This window comes from Aspergillus saccharolyticus (genome assembly GCF_003184585.1).
Source record: "Aspergillus saccharolyticus JOP 1030-1 unplaced genomic scaffold BP01scaffold_12, whole genome shotgun sequence".
Classification (NCBI taxonomy): domain Eukaryota; kingdom Fungi; phylum Ascomycota; class Eurotiomycetes; order Eurotiales; family Aspergillaceae; genus Aspergillus; species Aspergillus saccharolyticus.
Window position 1 is genome coordinate 184,465 of NW_020290622.1, and position 24,031 is coordinate 208,495.

General features: G+C 50.2%; 4 protein-coding genes across 4 annotated transcripts; all 4 read left to right on the forward strand.

Moving 5' to 3' along the window:
* Positions 1-1,652: 1,652 nt before the first annotated feature.
* BP01DRAFT_271413 (Arf family guanine nucleotide exchange factor SYT1) lies at positions 1,653-5,668 on the forward strand (the record flags this gene model as incomplete). The annotated part of the gene is made up of 3 exons (XM_025571391.1): positions 1,653-2,079; positions 2,144-3,373; positions 3,429-5,668. Coding segments are annotated over 3 exons (3,897 nt in total), but the record flags the coding sequence as incomplete, so codon positions are not given.
* Positions 5,669-7,315: 1,647 nt separating this feature from the next.
* Positions 7,316-8,957, forward strand: BP01DRAFT_356097 (bZIP transcription factor). Its single transcript, XM_025574861.1, has 2 exons — positions 7,316-7,491; positions 7,575-8,957. Exons 1-2 carry the CDS (start codon positions 7,386-7,388, stop codon positions 8,882-8,884), a joined length of 1,416 nt encoding a protein of 471 aa, XP_025431873.1. The 5' UTR covers positions 7,316-7,385; the 3' UTR covers positions 8,885-8,957.
* Positions 8,958-12,561: 3,604 nt separating this feature from the next.
* Positions 12,562-13,557, forward strand: BP01DRAFT_382074 (uncharacterized protein; the record flags this gene model as incomplete). The annotated part of the gene is made up of 1 exon (XM_025577348.1): positions 12,562-13,557. One exon carries the CDS (start codon positions 12,562-12,564, stop codon positions 13,555-13,557), a length of 996 nt encoding a protein of 331 aa, XP_025431874.1.
* A 6,517-nt stretch (positions 13,558-20,074) lies between these two features.
* Positions 20,075-21,544, forward strand: BP01DRAFT_397720 (uncharacterized protein; the record flags this gene model as incomplete). Its single annotated transcript, XM_025578515.1, has 5 exons — positions 20,075-20,081; positions 20,250-20,570; positions 20,640-20,905; positions 20,955-21,293; positions 21,350-21,544. The coding sequence occupies 5 exons, from the start codon at positions 20,075-20,077 to the stop codon at positions 21,542-21,544; spliced, it is 1,128 nt and encodes a 375-aa protein (XP_025431875.1).
* Positions 21,545-24,031: the final 2,487 nt, after the last annotated feature.

Genomic DNA, 24,031 nt, shown 5'->3' on the forward strand with positions numbered 1-24,031 from the left:
TGAATGGTGGGGAGGGTGGACAAGAGGGTTTTCGTCTTGGGACTTGACGCGAAAACAAGGTCCTTTGGTGGGTATACTTTAGTCACTCAACTTACTAAGGTATGTAGGCAGGGGATCGGAGGGGGATGGACCAAGGGGCCTGACGTGGCCAGAACACTGGTCACGTGAGACTAAGCGGGTGTGGGCTGCGTCATGCGTGTCCTCAGTACATTTAGGTAAAGTACAATACACTCGCTCCCTGTCATGATATTATTAGTCGACAGTTGAGAGACAAGAGAGTCATAGTCAAGAAGGAACAATCTCAGTCAGGTTATATTTGGCAGGACGGGTCAATTCTAGGGAAGGAAAAGGGGCCAAGAACATGATTTTAGCTACTACTCCGTACTTACACTCCCTCATTGATAAAGATAGAAACAATGTTGGAACCACGGACAGTTTCACCCGTGCATTCGAGATGAGACATGCTATTCATACGTTACTATTAGTCTATCACCTAGTCTTATGCACACACAGCCAGCCAGTCCTGTAGTCTAGGCTGTAACCACACAGTACTACCGTACTGTACCAATCAATGCCTTACCGTACCTAGTACCTCTCGGCACGTGTGAATCTCGGCCCGGTGGTCCTTTTAGGAACAGAAACAGGACTAGTCACTCTTCTGGAACCCAGTTCTGCTGCTGCTCTTCCATACGGTATTCGGTACTCCGTACGGAGTACTCCCTCCGTACATCCATACACTCCACTAAACTCCAGTAAACTCCTTCTCCGCCCCGTCGTCAGCATCGCCAGCTTATCCTTACCTCGCCAACCGTCTGGCACCCTTTCTTCTCTTTCCCTTTCCCCCCCTCCCCCCCCCCCCCCCCCCCCCCCCCCCTCCCTCTCCCCTTCGTCTCGGCCTTTCTAAACTCCCCTCCCCACACCGTCTCATCTCTTAGTCGTGTTTCTCCAAATTCTTATCATTCCCTTGCTTAATTCTCTTTTCCTTTCTTTTTCACTTTCCTACCACCATCAGTCACTGTGCGAAACTTCCCTCTCCCGCAAAAAGTTCACTTTCATTCTCTTACCCCTCCTGTTTGTCTGCCAAATCCGTCCCTCAGACCACCAACCTCCGACCAACGACGACGACAATCATCACCCTCTCTCTCCGCAGGCCAAATTGCTTACTACGTTACCTACGTTACTCCAAATTTCTCCTCTCGAATTGCTTGATACCCAGAGTCAACCCGCACACTTACCTGGCGATGTAACAGCTCCTCTTAGGAGCTTTGACAGGTTTGACTTCCAAACGGGAATTTCTGTATCGGGGATCGACTCTGCCCGCCGCCTCCTTTCCGACCTCCTCCTACTCTCCTCGCCCCCTTTTTACGACTTCGCTTTTAGCTACCCAACGACATTCCCCTAGTTCTTGCGCAGTCGCCTGACTTGCATACCCCTTTCGAGGCGATCGCGATGCAAATCGGCCTGATCCACAGTGACGTTTTCGCACCGTATTCCTACCATCGAAAACTTCTTGCAGCCCTGGTCCCATAGGGCGTCGTACAATCGACGCGGCCACACTAGTGACATAGAGCTCTATATACATTTGACTGGGTCGCGTGGATAGGTTGCGCCGCAGGATTACATAAAGACACGTCTGTCGGAAAACGCCCACTATGCACTGGAAGGGATTGCGAATTGGTTCTTCCGATAGCAATGAGGCCAAACGACGGAGCTACCTATTCGAGCCAAACGCGCAAGCCCGCCATAGCGAACAAATCCCACGTCCTACACTCTCTACGACCGCACTCAATCCAAGACACTCTGAGTCCGCTTCTCGTTCTCCCTCTCTGGCCGGCCCAGAATTCGACGAACAATTGAATGAAGGACAAGGCAACAATCATCTCACGAAAACGCCCAGTCGCACCGATGACCCAAGCCCGAGACCGAGGAATCCTGGTCATTTGCCTTTGCCGGGAAGCGGTCCCAATTGGCGCATAAACCGGTTTAGCTTCATGAGACTCCGCCATGCGTCAGATCCTCAGTTGTCTAAATCTTATGCTAAAGGAGAAAAAGATATTCCCCCCGTGCCTGAACTTCCCCGTGAGTCTCGACCCCTGCATTTACCGTGATTGCAACTTCCTAACCATTACCTCGGGGTCTTCAGCTCCTACTATAATCACAACTGCGCCGACCAATCATGAAATCGATGAGCCGGTGAAGCGGAAAACGAAATTCAAATTCTTTCAGGATAACAGGAAGTCTTCAACAGACGAACTTCCTTCCGAACAGGGTAGCCTTAATGGAAGACCTCGACATGTCGCTCAGGCTTCGACAGGATCACAAGCCGCAGATATCAGTCGAGCATTACATCGCGTGAGTGGTGAGGAGCCGGGCCGTCTATCAACCACATCGATTCGAAGCAACGGTCGGGATCATCCCAGCGAGTCGAATCGTTCTTCGGTAGTAGACGTGCGATTTTCCGAGTCGTCACGTTCCGATCAGAGCGCAGGCGACCATGGAGTCGCCCGCCCAGTGCACTCGAATGAAGGCTCAATATCCAGCGCCAAAAAGTTCCGAATGCCACGTTTGAAACGAAATCGCACGCCTCTCTTCCCACTACCGCCGAAGCCCCTTGTGTCACAGTCAATGAATGGTCGGACCCCTAGATCCTTGAATGGTCAAACAGTTGCCAAACCATCCACACCCGAAGGGCAAGACCAGGACAATATCTCTCCGCTACCCTCGCCTTCGCGTTCCGCGGGTGTCGCCTCCCCGCGACCGCCTCTTTTGAGAAACGACTCGGCCAATTCGACCCATTCCGCGCGTTCGACCCCCTCAACCAGGAATCGAAACTCCCTGACCACGCGCGCGCGATCGTCAACATTGGACTCTTTGGCGAACATACGTTCCAGCGAGCCGCAAGCGTCACCTCACTTGACACCCTCTGGACGTACGTCGACCTCAACTAGCGGGCGGAAAAGCTTCGGTGATATATTCAACATCCCGCAGCGACTCCGACAGAATTCCGAGCCACCCTTCCCTCGCAGTGGGTCACCTGCCACCCGGGGGGCCGAGACTCCCGTCACGAAGACCCCATCCTATCCGGCGCGACAAGAGGACGATACACCAGCTACGTATCTAGAGCGCTTAGAAGCCGAGGTCTCGAAAAGCGCCATTGCCAGTGTCCTTTCGCAATCCAACGACGAGTTCTACAAAAATGCCCTGCGCAAATATATGCGGGGATTTTCGTTTTTTGGCGACCCAATTGACATGGCCATCCGAAAGCTATTGATGGAAGTTGAATTACCAAAGGAGACGCAGCAGATTGATCGATTCCTTCAGAGCTTCGCCGACCGATACCACGAATGCAACCCCGGTATCTTTGCGAATCCAGGTACTATTCTCGATCTCCCCAAGCATGAACTCAGCTGACTTGATGACTCCTTTAGACCAGGCATATTTCATCGCCTTCTCGATCCTCATTCTGCACACTGATGTCTTCAATAAGAACAATAAGCGCAAAATGCAGAAGCCTGACTATGTCAGGAACACTCGCGGGGAGGGCATCTCAGAAGATATTCTTGAGTGCTTCTACGAGAATATCTCCTATACGCCCTTCATTCATATTGAGGACAACAACCCCAATGGACGTCATCTCGCCAAGCCCCGACGGGCTTTGTTCAGGACCGCTAGCTCAGATCACTTGGGTAAAGAGCCAGTAGATCCTTATACCTTGATCATGGACAACAAGCTTGATTCTCTTCGGCCAAGCCTCAAGGATGTCATGAATCTAGACGATACGTACCGCTGCGATGGCACGGAAGGACCGCCAGACATTGAAAGTCTCCACCGTGCGTTTTCGAAGTCCGCAGTCCTGCAGATTGTCTCCGCACGGTCTCGACCGGACGCTTTCATGCCATCGAGCATGGAGAATCCGATTGATTCGAGCCCGGGTTTGGTGGACATCAAAGTGGCAAAGGTCGGATTGCTATGGCGCAAGGATCCGAAGAAGAAAAAGGCCCGATCTCCGTGGCAGGAATGGGGTGCTCTTCTGACCTTTTCGAAACTGTACTTTTTCCGGGACGTCAACTGGGTGAAATCCTTAATCCACCAACACGAGTCACACGTCAAGGAAGGTCGCCGTCGGGCCGTTACCTTCAGACCACCTCTTACTGACTTCAAGCCTGATGGCATGATGCCGACCGAAGATGCTGTCGCGTTACTGGATGCTAGTTACAAGAAGCATAAGAATGCGTTTGTCTATGTCCGTTCAAACGCCATAGAAGAGGTTTTTCTTGCCAATTCGGAGTCTGATATGAACGATTGGTTGGCAAAGCTCAACTACGCGGCCGCTTTCAAAACAACCGGTGTTCGAAGCAAAGGAATGATAGCCACCAACTACGAGGCGCAGCGCAATCGCATGAGCCGCAGAGGGTCCGCTGCATCCTTGGCAGACCGAGAACCGCCCTCACCTAACCCCGCGACCGACATTGGCGAGGACTTGCTCGCATCACAGAGTCAATTGATGCGCCTAAAGATTCGGGAGGCCAACGAAAAGTTATTTGTTAGCCAAAGGCAGCTTGACGATCTACTGCGAAACGCGAGACATCTACAAGTTCTGACCCCTGTGCACTCCAGAGCCCGCGAACAGGTCATCATGGCGGCTGGACGCATGGCTGCGAAGCTCAAATGGGTGAGACAGGACATATGGCGGACCAGGTGTTACCGAGAGGTGCTCGTCCGTGATCTTGGCGAGGAACTGAACGAGGCCCAACCCACGACCGACCCCAAACGTCTTCAACTGGAGATTCCCGCTTCAACCGCTACCAACACCGTGGAAGGACCCTGCGAGGAAACTGGGACCATCAAAGTTATCTCCCCAATTCGGGAAGCTTCTCCACATCCCAACTCCGCAAAGCCACCATCCATCTCCCAGGCCTCTTCACACCCTGCCTCGGCGGACGTGAGGCGGCCGAGCATTCCGGCATCCTTCGCTTCGTTCGACCAACCTGATCGCGCTGGTAGACGTCTATCTGTTGATGCTATTAAGGAGCGTGCTATGTCAAGCTCCCCTGATCGTGCTAACCGGCTCACTCGTGAAGCCTCCGTTCTGAGCGCAGCTAGCAGATTCGATGTCGCAAGCCTCGGCTCCCACGCGTCTAAGCTTACTGTGCCCAACAGTTTCGATGAGGGGGAAGAGCGCATCCTTCGGGAAACCAATCTACTCGAAGTCTCACGACGACCATCGCTTGCTTCTAAGGAGGGCGAAACTGACCCGAAGCACAATGACACTCAACCCAGGCCTTCGATCGATCGCGCGAGCCGAATTCGCCGCAGTCTTCATCGCACCCTCCGCGATGCGCCGAGTGTGAACGGGAATTATCCACGGAGCAAGAAATCACGCGACTCAACATCTAGCTTGGGCGCGCTTGAGGATGCGCAAGGTACGCACGACAATGAGGGACTCTCGAGAAAGTCAGCCAGCTTCACCGTGCACGGTAAAAAGGCTTCAATTGTCACCTTTGGCAGCGAATGGCAGAATATGCCGCCGGAGGAGCGCCTAAAGCTACGGAAACCTACTCCATCGGATGAACCACGAGCATCAGATTCCGCGATAGGCAGCGGTACTGAGTCCATTGCCTCTGAAAACAACTTGCATCCGCGTTACCCGCACTCTCTGCGGAGTACCAGTCCTGCGACTCGCGAAAGTGTTCATTTCTATGACGAGACAGAGGAATTCAAGGAGGCTTCGGAAACAATTTTCTCTGACGAGAAGAAAGGCGTGAATGATAACGTCGCTGATTCGAGCGCCAAGATTTCCCAAGACTCTTTTTCCACAGCTGCCCAACAAACTCCCATGCACGCCATTGACGAGCCGATGTCGCCCAAAACCGGTAGCAGCACCGCCATCAACCAGCAACCACCCCCGACTCTACCGCCTAGTTCCCCCGAGCAGGCTGTCCACGCATAAAAAAAACTTCCACCACACCCACCCTTGTCTAGGCCCATCAATTTTCTTGTTTCTTACGACTTTATACCCCTATACTTCTTTCGCTTTGACTTTTCTTGTGTGTTTAAGGATGCTGACGTCCTCGTCAACTCCACTCTGATACAGCATGCGCGGGGCTCCTCTTCGCGCCGTTATGACATTGATACCATACCTTTGCCTTGGGCTTTGACTGGAGGCTCTGAGCATGCACTGCGTTCGAGTTGGTTGGGCGGATAATTTGATTGACTATGTTGATCTGATGCGCTGAGATACCGAACTTAGCACATATATCAATCATGAGCTGGCACGATCTGGATAAAACCAAATAAAAGTTCTTTAGCCATAGAAAATAATTCTTGTTGCGTGCGATGGGGCCTGGGTTATTATTGGAGCGCCAGATTGAGACGGGCAATGTACGTGGACCCACGACGGAAGCTGGTGGCAGAATACGTCGGAGTTGCCAACCGTTTATTGATCACATAGGCTGCAGCTGCTGTCTTCCAAGCTGAATTACGCCTCTCTTCATAGGCAGGACCTTGAAGTATGGAACACCCCGGTCATCAATCATTATCTCATGGTTTCCGTTCGCTCTATCTAGTTATGTGCTACGAACGGCAGTGTGACGGCGAGTCGTAGCCCGCGTGTACCCCATCTTGGCTCCACTTTGGGGCCATACCTCCTCCGATCAATTGCGTAGCCATGTTCCCTGAAAAAAGACCCTCGCGGGGTTGTGCTTGGAACGGTGGTCATTGATGGCAAGTCCAAGCTTGAGGAGCTCGGGCGCCTGGTATTCTGACTTCGCTGAGCTCATCAATTTGGATGATGTTTCATTGCATTGGCCGGAGGTGGGGAGTTGGGTATCCGGTCATAGCGGTACCCCTCCCATCATCTCTATGTAAATAGCCCTTCTCCAGCTCAACGCGGCATGGTATATTTAATACAGCAAGGGAGCTTCGACAAATAGCATTCAATGCACCGAATTCAATTCTCCCTGCTTTCGTCTTACCATACTTGTTGAATGCGCTTGAAGTACCCTGAGAACGAATGCAGACCATTAGGACCTAGGTTGTGAACAAACTTCTCATTGAGAAGACGGCAGCATCGCTACAGGCACAAACTTATAGAATCTCAGCATGGACGACATCGACTGAAGCTGAAAGAACGGGGGCTGCAGGCCTTGTATATAGTGTATATAAGTTAAGTTAGTCCAATTGTTGATATCTTCACTCGAAGTATCAAATCTACGCTAGTCCTCTTTCGGCCAAGCGGGATATGGCTGACATCAGCCATGGTCTGGCCGCTGCTTCTTCTGACTTACTTCGTCTTACAAAATCCATTCAGCCACAGGTGCGCTGCACTTCACTCATTCCAGACTTTCGCTTGCTGGAGCATACTTGATTAGCTATTAAGGTATATCATGCCGACGCAGACCCGCGGTTCCACAGGGGGTGCGAATCGGAAGCCCGTCCGCCGTGACCCAGAGAAGCGGAGGCAACAGAACATCCAAGCCCAGAAAAAGTACCGTGAGTACACCTCATTGTTTTACCTTTGCTGCTGTGGGCTGGTTGAATTCCAGGTATTCAATCACTAATGCTTGAGACTCCAGGAGAAAAGCTGCGCAAGCGCCTGGAAAGTCTCGAAGCACTCGCAGCATCCGCAGCGCAGATTCGTGCGGTTGAAGAACCACCACCAGCTGTGGAAATGGATCCCTCGGGGCCGGCCGTAACGTTAGTGCAGGATTCTCCGATGATCGCTCTGCCCCACATCGCTACAAAGAACATCCCCGCCTCTGGAGCTGCGGGCCCTTTTCCAGGTGCAGTGGTCCCTGCAGGACTATCTGCAGGACTATGCCAACCAGTAAATACCTTCTCGGCGACTTTCCCATCCTGGGAACCGTCATCATGCTTAGATGATTTCTCAACCTCGCCGACAACGTTCGACTCCACCATGTATGCATCGTCATCGAATGATCTGTCGCTATCTAGTTTGTGGGCTACTTCTTTGGCTGTCCCTCTGTCAGACGATATCTCCTCAGTCCCGAGCTCATGGGATTCCACTGCTAGTGACTCGCAACGCCCAGTCAACCCCCCATCAGCACTGAGCACAGTCGGCCCCAAATTCCAAGGCATACCATCTTTCCTTGTCCCTGAAACCCACAACAAAAGGTCCGACGGTGCACACTGTACCAGCATCATTAAATGCGGCTGTCCAAGGCCGCACATCCGCGTCCAGACTCGGGGTCCCTACCCGTTCCGCTCGGGCGAGATACGTTTCCTCAGCCTAGGAACAGGCGCCCCTACAGCGGACCCATACACCAATCACATTCGGATCGACACTCTCTGCACCGTCACAGCCTTGTACGACCTCGGACTACACATCGGGGTCAACGAGTCGATGCTGTGTGCCGATGAGTCGTTCTCGCCATTCTACCGCCCCAGTGCGGGCTCCGCAGATAGTCTAGCAAACGCAAGTATGATCGGGACGGTTCAGAAGATATTCAAAGCCCTCAAGCCGGACCTCCGGCCGAGTCGTGAGCAGATCACGATTCCACACCACCCTTCGATAGACATTCTGCCCTTCCCGACACTGCGGAAGAACCTCCTGATGCACCATGACGAGCTGGACGAGGACGAGCTTTTCGATGATTTGATAACCGGCCTGGTGTGCTGGGGCGGGGCGGGCATGGGGAGACGGGACAGACATGACTCGATTGGGTGTCATCCAACAGGCACACCGTGGGATGTCCGTAGCTGGGAGGCCAAGGTCTGGTTCCTGAAGAAATATTGGACATTGCTGGGCGGTGAGGATGGGGAGCTTGTGCGGCAAAGTGAGTGGTGGCGGGGTATCAGAGGGGAGGAGGTGGAGGTGTATGGCTCCGAAGAATGGAAAACGCCAGACGACTCGCCACTAGTATAATTACCCTCGAGAACAAAGAGTAGTGAGTTGTTTGCCTCAGTTACAGTGTACATAAATCCGAGTCGGATCCGGGATCTGGGAATCTCATAGCACTCGCCAATAACCGTGATCAAGGAATTCGAACTGCACTGTATTGTTCGTCAGCCAGAAGGTGTCAATAACCTCTATTGTTCTCCTTCATTAAGTGATTGATTCATTACTAATAAAATAGTTCAAGCCTTTTTCTCAGCTCCAGTTCCCTAAGCGAAGTTAGCCCATGGACTTAGACAACCACCACCATGCTGCATCCTACTAGGAAGAAGATTAGCCCTAATGTCTTCCCCCTCGACGGTCATCCTCCTCGAAGAGCCCAGACAACAGCCAGTCCGTGCTATAACTATGGCCTTCTAAGCACTCAACCAACTGGTTCTGTTCCTTCCTTCTGTTTGTGTGCCTTCTTCCTTCCCCTGCTATTACCAGCTGCTGCCCTCATATGGTTGGACCCTCTTGCGCCTTCCGTTTATGTCCAGAATGGCCCTGAGAGACGGTATCCCCCCAAATCCCCCCAAATCCCCCAACGAGTTCCAACCTCAACTTACTCACACCTCATGCTCACATACAACACTCTTGAACTGCCTTCAATTCAACTTCAATAATACCACTTCAACTCAGCTTCAATTACCACCTCACTCCGACTTCAGTACTACTTCAAACTCCGTATACACACACATCTCTATTCAAGGTCACGACTAATGATTCTATTCAGGGCTCTCGAGTCCTTGGGGCTCCTCCCGGAGAGCTGGAAGAGTGAATAATCTTTAGCTCCATCTCTGCACGGCAGTTGAAAGTTGCATTGCTAACCTGGCTTCATCGTGATAGAGAAACCGATTGAGAAGACTCCGACCATCGGGCCCGTCACTCGCCTCATAATTGACATGGATGCCTGCGCTTCCTTCAAGCTCGAACGAAAGAATGCTGAATGCAAAGTTCGACAGGATAATCGCGATGATCTCCAACCCAAGGATCAATTAGAGAAGCATGACGATGACGTTGAATCCAGAATTTGCTCCAGACCAGAAGAAGATATCCAACCCCGACTTGAATCTCCTCAGAACAAAAGCCCACAGACTAATCAAGATGATCTCCAATCCAAGGATCAATTGAAGAAGCGTGACGATGACGCTGAATCCAGAATTTGCTCCAGACCAGAAGAAGATATCCAACCCCGACTTCAAGCTCCTCAGAACAAAAGCCCTCAGGACAATCAAGATGATCTCCAATCCAAGGATCAATTGAACAAGCATGACGATGATGTTGAAGCCAGAATTCGCTCGAGACTGGAAGAAGATATCCGAACCCGACTTCAATACCTTCAGAACAAAAGCCCACAGGACAATCGAGATGAGATTGAATCCTTTCTAGCGAGGATGGAAAATGATATTCAGTCCAGACTTCAATACCTCCGACACAGAAACCAAATGAACCATCAAGATGATGTTCAATCCAGAATTCGCGCCAGACTGGAAAAAGACATCCAAGCTAGAATTGAACGCCTTAAGAACAAAGACCGACAGGACAATCGAGTTGACTTTCAACACAAAGTTCAATCCGAGATGCAAGACCGTCCTCGTTCCAGACTTCGATACCTTCAAAACAGAAACCGACAGAACAGTCAAGATGGTGTTGTTCGATACAAACCGCTACCTGATTTCCACTCTAGATTTCGGAAACTTCAACTCCAAATCCAACAGGACAAGCAAGACATGATTGTTCAATCCCGACAGCAAGGCGATACCCGTTCCAGACCCCAATACCTTCGACACAGACACCGACAGGGACAGGGTGATCGAGATGATAATCAAATCAAGGATCAAGATGACCTTAAGCTAGGCGAGCTAGGCGTTATAGAGGAATCTCAGGATGAGACACCGAAGGATACTAGACGCGAAGGCAGAGCCCCTTTCAAGCCTCATTGCCTTCGACACCGACACCGACAGGGATGGGGTAATCGAGATGATATTCAGATCGCGGACCAAGATGATGACATTCGGCTTAGCACTGCAGAGGAATTTCAGGACGAAACACAGAAGAATGCTAAACACGAAGGCGACACCCGTTTCAGAGTCCAAGATCTTCGACACGGATACCGACAGGGACAGGATGATCGAGATGATATTCAGATCAAGAACCAAGATGATGATATTTGGCTTAGCATTGCAAAGGAATTTCAGGACGAAACACGGAAGAATGCTAAACACGAAGACGACACCCGTTCGGGAATTCAGGATCTCCAACACAGACACCGACAGGAACAGGATGATCGAGATGATATTCAGATCAAGGGCCAAGATAATGACATTTGGCTTAGCATTGCAAAGGAATTTCAGGACGAAACATGGAAGGATGCTAAACACGAAGGCGACACCCATCTCAGAGTCCAAGATCTTCGACACAGACATCGACAGGGACAGAGTGGTCGAGATCATATTCAGATCAAGGACCAAGATGATGACATTTGGCTTAGTATTGCAAAGGAATTTCAGGACGAAACATGGAAGGATGCTAAACACGAAGACGACACCCGTTCGGGAATTCAAGATCTCCAACACAGACACCAACAGGAACAGGATGATCGAGATGATATTCAGATCAAGGGCCAAGATAATGACATTTGGCTTAGCATTGCAAAGGAATTTCAGGACGAAACATGGAAGGATGCTAAACACGAAGGCGACACCCGTCTCAGAGTCCAAGATCTTCGACACAGACACCGACAGGGACAGGGTGATCGAGATCATATTCAGATCAGGGATCAGGATGATCTCAAGCTAGGCAAGCTAGACGTTGCGAAGGAACTTCAGGACGAGACACGGAAGGATACTAGATGCGAAGTTCAACAGGAGAATCGCGGTAACATTCAACCCAAAGATCAATTCGAGACTGGGGATAATCCCCAACGCAAAGTTCAATGCCAAGGTCGATCCTATAATCCGCGCAAGATGCAGATTCAGAAGGTCCTGAGAGAGATCGAAGAGTCAATCAAAGGGGACCAGGAATTTGGGCAGCGATGTGATGATTTGCTCGCCCAGATCCGCAGGGACAAGAACAGGCTCGATGAAATACTTGCAGAACGACGGGCCAGAAGAATGAAGAAGAGAGGCCGAAACTAGGCCCTGCTCATGGACTCTCCACACTATGTTTGAAGACGTTTCTTTTGTTTTGTTCTGGGGAAAGGGTGATTATTGTTTTGTGAAATCCCGTCGAGGGATATTCTTATGACTGCACTGGCTGGTACTTTATTCTTATGCGCATATCATCAAACGAAACGACAGATTCCGTGTGAGAAAGCGTTTGTCGAGGCACGTCATTACTATGAAGGATATTCTTGTTACATCACTGGCTGGTCCTTTATTCTTATGCGCATATCATCAAACGAAGCGATGGATTCCGTGTGAGAAAGCATTTGTCGAGGCACGTCATTACTATGAAGGATATTCTTGTTACATCACTGGCTGTCCTTTATTCTTATGCGCATATCATCAAACGAAGCGATGGATTCCGTGTGAGAAAGCGTTTGTCGAGCATTACTATACAAGGCACCAATGCATTCTTTGTTTATTATACCCTTCTTTTCCGCCATCCACCGCAACTATTATCGCCTCGCTGGCTTTCAGTATCTTGGAGATAAATATTCCAATATGGCCTCGACGTTCAAGTCGAAGCGCCCGGTTAGGGGGCTGGAAGACATATGCGAGCGTTTGAGATGGTCAATTGACTATCTGAGTGAAAACAGCCTGAGCTGCTACTCCAGGACATGCCAGGGGAAGCACGGAGCCACTTTCCGCGAGTTGTTGAAGCGATGCATTGTAAGTGGCCTGGGCCCCGAAGCATACAGGGTAGTCGAGCCCACTGACCCCCACATTCCCAACTCCCTAGAAAGTGCCATCTGCAGTGGAGACGATTTCAATATTGATCACTATCTATACGAGGAAGGCGTGGATGTCTGGGAGGTCGACAGCCATGGAGTCAGCTTGCTCCATCTGGCGGCGGCGGCGGGCAACACGAATGTTATCAGAAAACTATTGCGGCTTGGAGTTAATCCTACCGTCCACATCGGGCCCCGGCATGATCGATTGTCGGTCATCGACTGCTTGAATCCCATGCTCCCCGAGCTTGACCGGGGGATTAAGATGCTTCTCGAAGAACGGTGTGTCTTCTTCACCGATCGCATCTTCGTCGCGCTGCTGAGGACTTCTGGCTTCCAAGAGCTGTTCAAGCGTGCCAGCGAGAACGGCACCGACCTCCTCCGCTCACCCTGCGACACGGCCACGCGCAAGGAGCGCTACTTTCTCTTGGTCCGGCATGCCCCTTCGATTGAGGTCTTTCGATTCATGCACCTTCACGTTGCTAAGCTCGACTGGGAGGCCAACGAGGCTAGCCAGATGATCCGAGAGGCTTTACTCTGTCGCAAGCCCGAGTTTGCAAGGTTCATGATCCAAAACGAGTTTCCCATCGTCGTGCGGTGTACCTTTGGGTTGCCAGAGGTGGAGGAGGCGGTCGCTTTGGGTTATGTGTCTGTGCTGGAAGACCTCTTTGCCCGTCATGAACTGCGGGGGTACCGTAACAAGGAGATGATCCTGAACCGGTGCAAGGCGAGAAACCAGGAGTTACGTGGCCGAATGGATTCTGTCTAGTCAGATAGTCTCTCCTATGGACCATGCTACATTGTTAGTCCTGAATGGAATCAACTGTGACGTGTCATGAAAATTGTACATGCGAGTTTGCTGAATGCATATCAAGGATAAAAGGAAAAGTAGCGGCAAGAAAATATCCCGTAGAACGATCTAACAACATATCCGATGCAATTGAAATGGCGTCATCGGACAGCTGCAATGGACGACTACTCTGTCAGCATGACCGGGGCATCAATCCCACTTTCCGTGTTAATCAATCACTACTTCCATATTTTTCTCTCTCAACCACCCCCCCCCCCCCATCAGTATCAATCATCTCCACCCGTACCTGTTCCAGCTTCCAAATCTCCCGGCTACTGTTGGCATGAAATGCAAATCCTGTAAGACACCAGGACCCTGAGTTTCACCACCGTCTGCAACGTTGAAACGGATATCGACCGCCAGAACCCGGCTGCGATCGTCCTTCTGTGTACCGAAGAAGACTGTCTCAGGGCCGTGAGCAGGCACCAACACTCAAATTCCAACCCCGTGGATCAAAGCTAGACGCAGCACTGATCAAACCAGGCCCGATACTCCCTCCACTCCTGCGAGCCTCTCGCTTCCACCAGCGCAGGCCACAGACCCTGCTCCATCCTCAGCGAAGAAGGTAATTATCCTGGACGCAAAAATGCTAACATCTCAGTTGATCTCACGACCAGCACAGCCATTCGATCCGACGGAGTTCTCATCACACAAGTGGGTGTTCGTGTCGCAGAAGCGGGTTTATACACAGATACGCCTCCTTTTCCCATTCCCCAACTGCCCCAAAAGTTCGTCAACTCCCTCACTGACAAATATGATGCAGTCAGCTTTAGGAAACAGCACAGCCATTAGTGTAATTCTATACTTCCTACATGGCCACCCAGTCCTCCTCCACGACCCCTCTGGGTCCTACGCGGCAACGACCAGCTTCTTGGACTTATTATCTGACCCACTGTCCAGGCCTACCCGCTCACTCTTCTCCGTAAACAGCAGCGTCTGATTTGAACAAGGTTGTTGTCTTTCTTTGTGTCCGACCTACCGGATAAACAATGTCGCTCCGGCGGGGTTCTCTTAGTTTGTCAACTGATTTGATAAAAGTTTTTGCCATACAAAATGATGGAAAGAAAATCTTCTGCCCTCGCTCAACTTCCACCTCTACAATCAAAAAGTGAAATCTGGGACTCCAATGCGGTCAGTGTCTTCTAGTTATTCTTTGCTCTTATATGCGCATGTCAAAAGGGCCCCCACCCATTCCAGCTCACCAATTGCCTCACATCTGAACAAAAGAAATGGGTAAGGCGTGCCGTTGGTACAAGGGAGTAGTGATGAACACCAAGCGACCTACATTTCCACGATGATCACTCCGGTGTTGGGTTTGGCACAGGACCCCGCTAATGCGGCAACTCTCTTCTCCCATTCGAGGACAGGAATACGGCGGCCGAACCTCGAGCAAACTCCAACGAGTTCAGACCACTGGTGTGTGATGGGTGGCGCTTCTCACTCGAGGGGCTCAGAAATTCAAGAATTGGGTGAGTAGACCCGGCAGGACAGTCGTGCAAATCGCGCTAAATGCTGTGTCGACTAAGCATACGGTCGTGATCCAAGCCAAGACCCCTGTAGCACAGCCTAGAAGTGCTGTTTTCAACCTTGGGCGATGCTAATATCGGTTCTCGGACTGATTTGCTCCCATGGATCCAAACGCCATCCACAATCAAAGCATGAGGGCCACGGGGATGGTTGGCTGGGATTTGAGAGCGGAGATAAAACACATGTTCTGAGTCAGCCGGCAAATCTTGGCTGTCGTATCCAACAGAGAGGCAACAACGATCTTCGCATCTCAAACATTGTGGCTGAGAACCAAGGTAAGTCGGTAAGTTAATCGCCGGAGGGCTTAGTTTACCAGACGGGGGGGGGGGGGGGGGGGAGGGCTGATTGACACCCGCATCACAGAAATTGCCTAACCAGATCAAGTCTGTGATCGTCGCCAGCCGGTTGGTTACAGCAAACATCTATGTATCACATGTTCTATGATTGGAGGCGGATAGCATGAAATTCAGGCATCATGAGCTCCCTCCCACACTTCAGTCGGGAGTTAAACAATATTTGGACCGTCAAGCTTTCTTATCCTGGCCAATTTACCTTTCTCGGCCTCAATTCACCAGAAGAGCCCTGCGTGACAATAATAAGAAGTGTGAGGCCCATCTATCGAAGCCTGATTACCTTGATTTTAACTTGAACTGCTAAGATGATGAAAACCAGATTTAACAGTATGAAACCAAGACTTAGGATTGAGTTGTGATGCTTACGAGAGTATACTGTGTATGTCCAAGAATCACCCGGCTGAAAGGCCTAGTACCCACAAGCGAAAACTGACTTTCTGCCGATCAGTACCTAAAGAAGCAGCATCCTAAGCAGTAGGTTTTCTCTGATCGATTGATCGGCTGCATTCCATGTCACGGCATCACATCCTTTCTCAGCACTCGAGCGAATGATTGACTCCTCACGTAAGGTGGAGACGGCGGGCGGACTACTTCCGAGCTGACATCTGTCCGTGCTTCTGGTGATCTGGGCATATCACAGATGACACGTCAATAGGAACGAATGGTCGGTTCGTCCCGCCTTTGTTTGAAGCCGGAAGTCTAAAATAGCGGCTCGGGGTAGCTGAAATGTGGGGTCGTAAAAGGTCCGTCGAAAAGATGCGAAGCTAGCAGCAGACTACTAAATACGGTATGCGTGGAGGAATTGAGCAGTGCAGACTAGTATGCACAGGGGGACGCTGGGCCGAGTAGACTGATACACAATCGTCCGCACCTGTCGGTTGTCTTTCTTTCAAAACTCATACAGCTCGCTCCCATCTCACCCACGGTGCTTTTATCGCGCTAGTGAAGATCCGTGCCCCAATGCTTTGAACACCGGCCTACAAAAGATAGCACTAGTGCAGTCTCTTCTCGGAATGCTCGGATCCCTCTATAGGCAGGAGGCCCAACTTGCGGGTAAGGGAGCAAATACCGAGACAACTCACACTTTAGATCTTGGAATTCTTTCCACTGCCAAGCGTGGTGTTCGCTAGTTTAGTTAGGCCGTCTGAAGTAATCGTTCCTAACCTTGATACCCAATCACGGCCATCGGGCTATGCAGGAGTTTGCCTGGGCGCCTCGGATTTCTCTTAACAGAAAGAAAGAACGGACTCTGCCGGTTTTTGATAAATAGGGTGGGATCTGCTCACTCTGTCGCCCGAGCATATTCTCTTTAACTGAAATGGAGCCACCTGAATCACCGATCTCTTTTTTCTATTAGAACTTGCCATAATTTCCAAGTCATCAAACAATGCACTCCCGCTCCGACGAGACGAACGCCCCCGCTTTGAAAAGCAGAGCCAGCGCACTGGATGACGACTTCATTGATGCTGAACTGGGAGAAGAGGGAGAAGGAGAAGAGGCAGTACAAGAACAAGGTGATGAAGATGAAGATAAATGGGCAGGAGGTGGAGATGGACTTGCAGAATCCAGACCTCCTGATCCGGGTGCCGTCATCAATAGCTCCGATGGGAACAAAGAGACATCTCTGCTGGATGCATCTGCAAATGGGGATCTTGAGGCCGTTCAAGCACTCTTAGAGCAAGGAGCCCATGTCGACACACGTAATGCATTGGGTAATACACCCCTTCAAATGGCCTGTTTTAATGGCCATGATAAGGTCGCCTTAACACTTTTGGCCAGGGGTGCTGAAATCGACAGCTGCAACAAGTTTAAAGAAACCTCTCTTGGCCTAGCAGCATGTCGGGGGCATGCAAGCACCGTATTAAGTCTTTTGGATCGTGGTGCAGATATCGAGAGCAAGAACTATAACGGAGCCAGCCCTCTGCTCGCGGCATCTGAATGTGGGCATCTTGAGGTTGTCTCTGTACTTTTGCAGAGGAAAGCAGAAGTTGAGTCACGCAATAAAGGGGGTAATACACCGCTTCAGAAGGCATCTGCTGGGGGACACGATAAGGTCGTCTCCATTCTTTTGGACAAAGGCGCCGAAATCGATAGCTGTAATGGTGGTGGTAATACATCGCTTCAACTGGCCGCCACACATGGACATGATAGAGTCATGTTCACCCTGCTGAGCAGACACGCCGCTGTCAATTCCTGCAACAAAACAGGAAATACCGCATTACAGCTCGCCTGCGCCAATGAAAAACACTCAACGGTGCGAATACTTCTCAGTTTTCAAGCAGCTGTCCATGCAGCGAATCACGAAGGCTACACACCTTTGCACTTTGCGGCCGAAAAAAATGACCCACATACCGTTGCCCTCCTCTTATCTCACCAAGCGGATCCTACGAGGTTCGATAACATGGGTCGAACTCCCCTCTGGTCGGCGAGCAATTTAGGCCAACTCGAAAATGTCAAGATTCTCATCAAAAGCGGCGCAGATGTCAACGCAGAAACGTACGTGGGAGAAACACCTTTGCATGCAGCCGTCAGGTGGGCTGGAGGAAAAGAGGAACCACACCGATTAGACACCTTGATCCAGATCTTGATAGCCAACGGGGCCAAAGTTGATGGCGTCAAAGTTGATGGCGTCGGGGGCGATTCGCCACTTCATACGGCCTGTAAGGAAAGACATGCGGGGGCCATCGACTGTTTGGTGCGCCATAAAGCCGACGTCAATCGCGAGAATGCCGATGGAAAAACACCATTCCAACTCGCACTTGAAACAGATGACATGAACTCCTTCAAACCTGTGCTCTTTGAGAGGCCAGGCATTCTCAGGAAAGACAAGGATGGGCGTTCGGCCCTCCATGAAGCCTCATTTAAAGGTCATTTGCAAAACATCCAAGCTTTGCTGAAAGATATCAGCTCCGAGCTTCCAGCTCAAGAGTCCTTCTACAAGAGCCCCTTGGGTCTAGCCGTCGCGCAAAACCACCGTGAGGCAACGCTTTGTCTCTTGAAATCGGATCTATATTACCCCCCGTCTTGCGTGGGGGGATACACTCCCCTGGCGACAAAAGCTGAGGTCTCTATGGTTGAAACCCGCTTATTGGAATATTCCCGCAACCCCAAACCGCCGGCGGATGACCTGAATTCCATTGTGTACTGGATGGTCGCAAACAAAAGCCAGCACCTTACGGATGTAGCGTTTCCTGATTGCGCCCATCCCGACTGGAAATACAAAAAAGGCGCGACTTTGCTTCACGTTGCTGCGCGGTTTGACAATCACGATTTAATTCGGAATGCGCTCTCCGTCTATGACTACAGCGTACGCGATAAGGATAACAACACTGCGCTGCACGCCGCTGCAGCAGCTGGGAATTCGCAAGCCAGCGAGGCTTTGCTCGAGAAGCATGCACTTTGCAGTCAGCAAATCATCGATTTTATTATCCAACCCAACAGCGCGGGAGAAACCCCTCTCTCACTCGCCGTCAAATGGCGTCATGCACGCTTACGAGATTACCTTCTGAACCAACTAACCTTTCACACCCTGAAAACAAAGGGGTCAAGGGATCCAGGTTGTCCAGCGTCAGTGCCAAGTCGAGAAATGCAAGCACTCGAGCTTATCTTTCGCTTTGAGAAGCCGGGGAATCAGGACCGTCTTCTCCAGTTGCAGACGACCCGGCTGAAGAAGCCGAGCGAAGCCATATGTGCTGGGGTTGGACGACCCGCCGAGGAGTGGGGACTACTTCCCACCGTGGTGTATGATAGCCAGGCCATTGGACTGTGGTGGATGCTCTCCAACGGGTGGATATTCGATCAAAAAGAAATCGAGCTTGCTAGGAAGGTCCTAAAGGCTCTTCCGGGGGCAGGAAAAGAATCACGCAAGGAGGCCCTTTCCCAACTCCTCCAAAACCCCCCACAGATAGTCGAGCAGGCCGGCGTTACCGATAGTTACCGCCCGCCAGCCTTCCCTTCACGGCGACTTGGTTCTGGCTTAGCCACGAGTTATGTGGCTATCATTGATTTTTACGCTCTGGGAGATGACATCGACCTTCATTCGATTGAACGATCACTCAAACACATTGTCTACAGCCACCAACTTGGTGTTCAGAGAGTGATGACAGATTCGTTGGCCAGTAGGTATCGTGACTTGTCTTCATTTAAAAGACACTTGGAAGACATCGAGAAACGGCCTCGAGAGCTCAGTAATCCCAATTCCTCAACAGCCCAGAATTCTTTGACTATAGACACAAGTGACGCGCCTGCCACAGGAGCACTTCAATTTCGCTGGATTCACCTGCCATTCAATCATGTAAGAATCTCTGATACCATCCAAATACGACCTTCGGTTCACTGTCTCACTCACTTCCTTGCAGGCTGGCGTCATGGGCGTAAGCAGTCTCGTTCCCAATTGACCCGGTAGATGGAGATTAACCGCAGGGCTAGGATGCTTGCCAACGCTTGTCTCGGGAGGCAGGGCGAATGCAGAAACATCATCGCTTGTTGGCTTCGTTCTTCGCCAAGAGCTGTATCGAGGTCGTTGCTGGGGCTGGCAAACTTTTCCTCAGGCCACAATGCATGGTGAGTCCTTGACACTTCACTGTATCGTCTTCCGTGTTTGACAAGCCGACTACACCGTCGTAGCGAACTTCGTTCGCGTGGAACGATATCTTTAGTGCCGACGGGCAGAAGGTCTCGCACCAAGATATCGTGTCAATCCAGGTCAGTCGATCTGTTTACTTTTTGCAGGACCTTTACTCAACCCAAACCAGATGCCCTATTTGACCAAGGCGATCTCACCTTTGGGTGAGTCTGACGGACTGGATCCAGGCCTCCACCAAGCAATGACCCTGGATCAATTCTACTACGCGACCCTCGAGAATAGCATGGCGAGAGATATTGATCAAGTTGTGGTTCGGTGGGCCGAGGACCTCAACCACAAAATCCAACAGCCGAAGAAAGACGCCATGACTCGGGAAAACGAACGCAAGGAGCGTGAGAAACATCTTCGCGAACCAGGGAAACAAATTCTGGCTGTCGACCAGATCTGGATTCGTATCCTCGACAACAGTAAGTTGATGGGGGTAGCCACCTCCAACTTCTCTTGTAACCCAGGACCAAGTGCTCATCCACTTCCAGAGACCATCCTCACCAGCTGTACAAACCCAGCAGACCCGACTGAAGCGAGACTCCCAGAGCGGATTCGTCGGTTTATCCAGCTGAATGACGAAAAAGAAGAGTTCCAGCGGCCCAGGACAGCAAAAGCCATGGCTGAGATTGTGCTTAGTATTATGACCACGTTGATCCTTGATCAGAAGTTCTTCCGAAGTCGCCGGGAAACGGACCAGCAGAGGACCAAAGGCAAGAATGTCCTTGAAATATTCCAGGAGTCAGTTCGAGATTTAGTAAGTAGTCCACTACTTGTCAGCCAGCGAGCTTAATTAACAATCCCAGATGAACAAGGAGGCCACTCTCTACCAGAGCTTCTTAACGACCCTTGAGGACGAGTCGCACACGCACGAGCACACCGGATTTATTCGCGATCTCCCGAAAAACCCCTACCATGTTATCGATGACGAAGTCCACCTACTACGCGAAGCGAAGGATATATGTGATGAGCTCAACATCCTCGAGACGGTGCTTGAAGGCCAGCAGCAGGTGTGGCAACAGACCTTCGAGACCCAGGACCTCGACACCTTCACGGGTTATCAATATAGCCACCCGATGAATCCCACGCGCATGTTGTGCGAGATCCAGCGCATCGTCGACGAGGCGACTGCCGTCCAGGAATCAGTATGTGGATATAACTCCGCTATCCACACGTCACAGCCTGCTAATATTTCGCGTAGATCAATGCTCTTCTGGAGCTACGTCAGCAGCAGGCCGGTATCAAGGAAGCCGAGTTCGGAAGATGGCAAGCAAACGACACAGCCAAGCAGGCCAACATCTCCCTAATCTTTACGGTGGTGGCTATTCTCTTCGTACGTGTCCCATATCCCCGGATCTTTTACTTCTTTCTACCGGAGCAAAACACGGTGTATTGATGGCTGGTTCTAGCTCCCGCTTTCCTTCCTGACCTCCCTTTTCGCTCTGAATGTGACCGACTTCCCGCATACCGATGGGAATCTGGAGTTCCAGGGGAGATGGATCTTTCCGATTATCTGTGAGCTAAACATTTTGTTCTCCTGTTTCGTTTCCCCGCATCGACGTGTACTGACGTACAAGTTTTAGTTTGCACCTCAGCCTGTGTATCCATTCCCTTCCTCCTATTTGCCTTCAATGTCAATCGTGCTGTGGATTTGTGGAACAAGAAAGTTCCGAGTGCCACCCGGCAAAAGAGCCAGTCTAGCATGGCGGTGGGACGACAGGGTACTTCCTTGCTTCCGGCCTTGTCTCATTCGATCCCGCAGACACCGCGAGCCAGTGCCGAGAAATTGGGGGTAATGCGTCGGCGAGAAAGAATGACAGACAGTGAGCGAGGCGAAGAGGGGCGATCGGGGGGAAGTCAGCTTCAGGCTACGGACAGGGGGCTCACCTGAATAGGCCGGCCTCGACGGCGGCGGCCACCGTGTTCGTGATGCGGCGCTCGTAAAAGCGAGAGTTCAACGCGTCTCCGGGGCAGTCCATCGTGCGCCATAAGACGCCCCCCCTCGGTGGAAACTTGTCCCAAATATCTCGAGCCTGTTCCCAGTGTGTGCTTCGGAGAATGGGGCGTTGATGGTCGCGCAAATGCGTTGCAATATCTTCGAGAAACCGCGGCGCATCGAAATCGGGGGAGGAAAGGAAGGGTTCTTTCGGGGCATGCATCATCTTGCCTTTGTGGAGACTGCCAGTAGTGATCCGAGGGAGGAGAGAAGCTATGAATAGTGTGAGCTCATGAATATTGCATTGCTGGTAATCTCCTTCAATAGATGGCGCGGATTCATTAATCTACTATGCAGTGCGCAGTAACACTCTCGCTTTTCGGATAGCTGCCAAGCAAGCCGTTGCATACGAAGTCTCTCACCACTTTTATACTAACTTTATCTCGCCTATAATATATCAGAGTTTCGAATGAGTGTATCAATGTTCTCTATTTTTGAAGGGTTTCAAATGGAAGAATATACAAATCATAGGCAGGAAACAGAGCTCTAGTCACATGTATAATAGCACCTCTATTATTGTGAAACTTCTAGGAGAATGTGAAACAGCTGACACTTTATGCGAAGCTGTCAAGCGAACTGGTATCGTCACAGGGTGCTGTTGTATTGATTGTAGATCACTAAGTGCGTATCCTAGGACATAAGACCGATGCATTGTACAGAGCGTAAGATTTACAGAAGTATTATTTTTTTTTAAATATCTTTAAACTTCTAACCGCATTTATCCACAAGATTTGCGATCATCTATTTGGCTTTAAGAAAAGAGTAATAAAATATGAAAGCTATATTTTGCTTCAGAAGAGTAAGCTTCAGAAGAGTAAAACAAGATATCATATAGAATCAAAGCCAAGACCAAAAAGACTTTGTTAAAATAGAACCTGAAGCAGCTGTTAATAATATACAGATAAGATATATTCTCTTTGATTTTCAACAATTCTAAATCTTTTTTTATGATTATTTAAATTATGATATTAAGCAGCTAATCAAGAACTTTTTTTTTATAAAAAAGATGACCAGTTTGAAATACATCAAAGTTATTTTATGCTATATTTTGCGGATCTTGATTTGCGGGTCGAACTGAATCATGTTCATATACTCGCCAGCTTATTGCTATCAGCATTTGTACTCATGTAGCGACTGTCACAATGTAGGCGCTTAGACGTTAGGTAGAGCATAGACCATGATGATAAAGATGCTATGGTAAAGGTCGATGGGCTAGGGTTGGGAAAATATCGAACTAACCTGGTTATGATTGGCAGGTCTCAGATAATCGAAAGAAAGGACTACCTACTTGGTATGTTTGTGACTTCGGCTTCGATTTTTATATATAGAGATCTAATATATCTTGTAGTAAAGATACTTATTAGTATTTCTATATAGACTTAACTCAATAATAGCCCCTGCTCTAGCTCTAGAACCCAAAAAGAGTAATAAGATAAAGATATCTTAGAATTAAACTCTTTAATAAATATAGTTATATATTATCTTAACAAGGCAGCTCTTCTGCTCAAGTCATCTGTAAAAGACAAGAATCCCAGTTGGCAATAGCAGCTTGGAGGCATAACTAGGGAGATGCAGCTCCCTAAGGTTGAGTCCTTCGCGGGCTTGTATGGGGGGGGTGGAGCCGGAGGAGGCTCAACCCTACTTACCATCAATCTATACAGCGACCTAGAAAATAACATGCCAACTTCCGAGGTGGATCATGATTGGCTCATTTCTGCGAGGATGACACCAATCATGCTACCTCTCTAAGCGCCCGTGAGCGCCCCGATCATGCTTGTGGAAGGGCCCGAACGCAGGTCTAATCCTTGCCCGCGGATGATTGGAAAAATTCTGTCAGAATAGACACAACCCCATCAGTCCAGTCCAGGTGCAACCGAATCACGAAAC